General features: G+C 39.2%; 1 protein-coding gene across 6 annotated transcripts in view; it reads left to right on the forward strand.

The window, feature by feature from the left end:
• Positions 1–4618, forward strand: part of ldb1a (LIM domain binding 1a) — a 21987-nt gene that overhangs the window by 9740 nt on the left and 7629 nt on the right. For 5 of the 6 annotated variants that reach the window (XM_014020241.1, XM_014020172.1, XM_014020319.1 and 2 more), the window contains exons 3-4: positions 3893–3995; positions 4484–4528. In XM_014020241.1, coding sequence (XP_013875695.1) covers positions 3893–3995; positions 4484–4528 — 148 coding nt within the window. Of the gene's footprint in view, positions 1–1505; positions 1892–3892; positions 3996–4483; positions 4529–4618 lie in introns of those variants that run through there. The other variant, XM_014020390.1, reaches the window with a different exon arrangement.

Consider the following 4618-nt stretch of genomic DNA (forward strand, 5'->3'; position numbering starts at 1 on the left):
TATTATTATTATTATTATTATTATTATTATTATTATTATTATGAACAATACGTTATTTTTAGTGTATGACAGAGAGTGAACACAATTGGTACAAACTTAGATGAACTTTTAAATATCTCTTTTCTGTCTTCAAGAGCTCAAATCTAACTTTTTCATTGTTATTAAAATTGTTCCATACACCTCTGAGCTTCTCCTAGTTGGATGCACCTGACGTAACATTACCTTAGTCATCAGGCTTTTTATTTCTTTATAGCTTAAAGATTAGTTGCATGTTATAAGCAGATGTGGGACTTATTTGGTGAGACTGGTTGTGTTTCTCCACTTCCTTCAGCTGTCTTCCAGGCTCGTACACTATCCACTAACGGACTGTCAGCTAAAGTGAAAGCCTCAACAAACGAGCTTTAAAYGCACCTTGAGACCACAAAAGGTTTTCAAGCCTTCAGATATATTGCTTGTAAACAGTGGGGTGGATATCGATTGAAAGTGAGACTGCAGTTCATTTCAGCACACATATTTTGAGGCTTTGACAGGCTCAGAGCTGCGGTCTAATGAATATGGGGCCTTTGATCAACAGAGTCAATCGTTTTAAATAAGCATCTGAAATGTTGGCTTGAATTAAATTGCCTACTTATGTAAATTGTATTAATCACAGATCTTCTAAATGGTAAACAGARTATGTTTTAATCACCCTCCTTGACTGAGAAATCAGACTAAACAGCACTTCCTAGCACACATGCAGCACTCTATGACATAATCCAATCAGAGGTTTGTGGCTGGATGCAACATTTTACAAGTTAAAAAGAATAAAAATAGTTTATTGCTTCTAGTCTTTATGTTTGACTTCCTTTTGTACTGAAATCAGATTCAGACAAAATAAACAAAAACAGAGATGCAAAATTTGRCAGTACAGTCTGATTTAAGTAGTCTTAAAATTATAACTTATGTAAATGTTGTTGATGCCAGAAGTGGGTTGTTTATGTTTTCTGTTGTCAAATATTTTGCAAGTTATTAGTTAGTGTTGGTATGATATTTTGGAGACAAACAGGGACGACTCCAGTTYAATGCAAAAGTTTAAAGCACAGATAAAGCGCAATGAGTAGTATTTCTAATATTTGTTGTGAATGACTTTCAGCTACATCTTTTATGTAAAACTGAATAACAACCAGTTTATATTATAAGGTCTGTTTGCAGCCATCTGCACTCCTGTTGATTTCAATTTAGTTAGTTTTAAACCACGTACATCCAAATATTAGCTACATTTTACCAGTTTTTGAGATGATATGCAGCAATATTCGTGACTAAATAAAAAAAGCATCCAAAATCTGTAATTTATGTGCAGCCACTGAGCGAAATTACTTATTTTTATTTGCTGCTTCAGAAAAAAAGATATATTAAGGCGAAAAGTGTTGCTTTCTCTCACTCACCTCACAGCACGCTGGAGTTTACTGGTGCACTGATGACTTCCAGACAAAACAAATTGGGGGGCCCAGAGCGGGAGGGAGACCTGTTTTTGTCCGGGTGTGCGTGTGTCGGGATGGGCGGAGGAGCCTGGAGGAGGCGGGGCTTACGTTTGTTCGCGTCTCGGCTGCCAGGAACAAAGGGTCCTGTTAGTTGTAGTGCATTAACTATTACCGTGCTCTTAACAGATGTCATTTAAAACGCATAGGTTGTCTTTGCAAGCCGAACAAAACTAACTGGAGCTTTCCACGCTTTGAGTCGCTTGCCGGATTTTTTAAAACATATATATTATTGAGTGATTTCATCGGTAAAAACGCTGGAGCTTTCTCCATCCAGCCGCTTCGGCTAGCAGCGAGGCTAGCTTAGCTAGCTGGCTAAAACACCGAGCCGAGGTGTTGACGGACACCGCGTTTCGTTGAACCTTTCTCTGCAGGTAATTTCAAACTCACGGCTTGTTGTTAGCCCTGCTACGGTCAGAATAAAAGAAACTACTGACTGGTGTTAGAAGTTTAAAGTGACGTTGATAATAATGGCCGTCCTCTCTCTCTGTTGATAATAGCGGCCCTGCTAGTTTACGCCTGGTCCCAGAACGGCTGAAACTAAACATTAATGAATGTAGACTGGATGCTTGCACACGGTGGAGCAATTATAACATGACCCCGGCTAGCCCACTGTTAGTGAAGTATGAAGAGTAGTTTGCACATGGATGTTTTATTGGCTGAGGGCCATCCTCTGGATGCAGCTCTATTGTTTGCAGTGAGGAGTTTGGGCGGACTAAATTGCACCAAGCAGGTCTCTGTGGAGTAAACCYAACTCAGAAAACCTGCTAGAATGTGCTTAAAAGACTGGAGTTTTTTTTTTTTACCTCTTTTTGTAATGACTTGGACACAACATCCCTCTTTGCTAAATTAAGACTTAATGTTTGGTTTGTTTCTTTTTATTTGATTCATGCTCCTGTCACGTCTGATCAAATGAGCTGCTTGTTTTTGTTTTTAAAACAATGATGCATTCATGAACATGTTATTTCACCTTTTTAAGTTTAATTTTCCTATTTCTATTTTTATTTAAGATGGTGATCACGATGTTTTTTGTTTAACAATTTTCACATATTAAGTGAAGATCAGCATCAGACTAAATGCGGTCTGAGGCCAAAAGGTCAGCAATGTTGGGGGTGTGTGTAGGTCAAATGTAAAGCCAAGAATGACATTGTTAGGATTTCCTGTTCAGACTCACTCTCCTTGTAATGAGGAGAAAATGACCYGCCTGACTCTCATCTGTCTGCAGAAGAAAGGAAAAAGGTTGAAAGTAAATGGAGGATTTGTTTATGGAGCTGGATTGTGGCCCCCCCACATCTCCTTTTATTTTTCTTGTCTCCATTTTTAGAGTTGTCCCTCACCACCCCTTCAGTTCACCAAAAAGTAACAGGAAACATTWAAATGACATCCCTGCCAGGTCTGGACCTATGTTAGATTTGCTCATGTTGGGGGGTGTTTCTTCCCCCCCTGCTGGTTTTAATCAGGCATGGTCCTGCTTTCATTTGCCTTGCTGACAGCGACAGACTGTTGTGCATAAATTGTGGGTTAAATGAACATTGTGCTGCCTTCAGGTGTTTGTGCAGATCCTAGATTTAAAAAGCTCATTAGACAAGCCTTTTTTATTGGATTCTGAATGTGTCAGCTTGTGAAATTCCACATTTATTGACCCCGTGGATTCTCCCCCCACTCTAATCTGAAAGATGGCTCAGGCTACCCAGTCTGGGTCAGATTTTCCTGATTTATTATAATTTATCCAGCTCAGTGTCATGATTGTGTCTAAAAAATCTTTGCTTAAGCATTATTACATAAAGTTTTGTGTTGCTTTGTTTTTTTTTTTTTTTATGCACGGTTCTCTAAGATAAAGATGTTTCTTTAACACTGAATTGTTTGAATAGTGTTGTTTGGGCAGATAAGGGTTAATAGTAGCCAGAGTAGGAAGGTGGGGGATGGGTAGAGGAGGCAACTGGAAGTGGGGGACCAGCACACACTCTCTCTCTCTCTCACACACACACACACAGTGCAAAGAAAACATGTTTGGGGGTAGGCTTTAGGCAGGGTACAGGGGTTGCCTGTAATGGTGCAAGTGATGCACAAATACAACATGCTAGGCCATATTTACCACCCACTCCGCTGATTGTTTTCTCAGACTAATAAATATTGTCTTTTYCCCCCACTTCTCATGATGACTTGTCTTCTTGTCCATTTAGCAGATTGAAGATGCATTAGATAATGAAAGCGGCAGAAAATCGTTTTTTTGGCGGCGTTCGTTTGATTTGAGCGAATCCCCGCGAAATCATCCAACGTTAGATTAACTTGGACGACGCTGTGATTTGAACGCACCAAATCCAAAGTAATCTAAATCTCCCTTTTAATGCTCTGCTCTGGGCTTGTGTGTGCAGGCTGTTCGTCGAAAACATTCAAACTGTACTCTCCTAAGGAGCCCCCCAACGGTGGCAGCTTTCCCCCCTTCCACCCAGGCGCCATGCTGGACAGAGATGTGGGGTAAGTGTTGTTTTGTCAAGAGAAAGCCGAGATGTCTAAAACTGGGGCATCCCTTTCAGTGAATTCAAAACGCGCTCGTTGGTTTGTGAGTTTGATCGTGTAATTGGTTGTCTTGACCTAGATACGCTAACTGTATCTACTTCTGTTTGTTTAGATATCTTCTGTGCTTTATAGCAATCTTACRCTGAACTGTTGGAATTCCTCTTTAATAAAAATGGCCAGAAAATATTAGGTTTCACTTTGTAGCAGTGCTCTATATTTCCACATCTTTATATTTCATTTTTATTTTGTGGATGATCTAACACTGCCTTAATGTAGGATTTAAAATTGTTTGGCATAAATATTAGGGTTGAACTGCTTTTCCATTTGTTTTTCTGTTGTTTTGAGAAATAGCACAAACACTTTACTGTTAGAGCACAGGCACGTGTTGCAACCATTATTTATAGGTTTAAACAAAAGCCTTATTTTGGTTCTTTTGCTGTTTTTAGGCCTACACCCATGTACCCACCGTCATACATGGAGCCTGGAATGGGGTGAGCATGCTTTGCTTGAAACATATGATGTGGTTTTTAATTCAATTACCATAAAAAAATGTTAATTTCATTAAAAAATAACTATATATA

The sequence above is a fragment of the Austrofundulus limnaeus genome, unplaced genomic scaffold (genome assembly GCF_001266775.1).
Source record: "Austrofundulus limnaeus strain Quisiro unplaced genomic scaffold, Austrofundulus_limnaeus-1.0 Scaffold0, whole genome shotgun sequence".
Taxonomy (NCBI): Eukaryota; Metazoa; Chordata; class Actinopteri; order Cyprinodontiformes; family Rivulidae; genus Austrofundulus; species Austrofundulus limnaeus.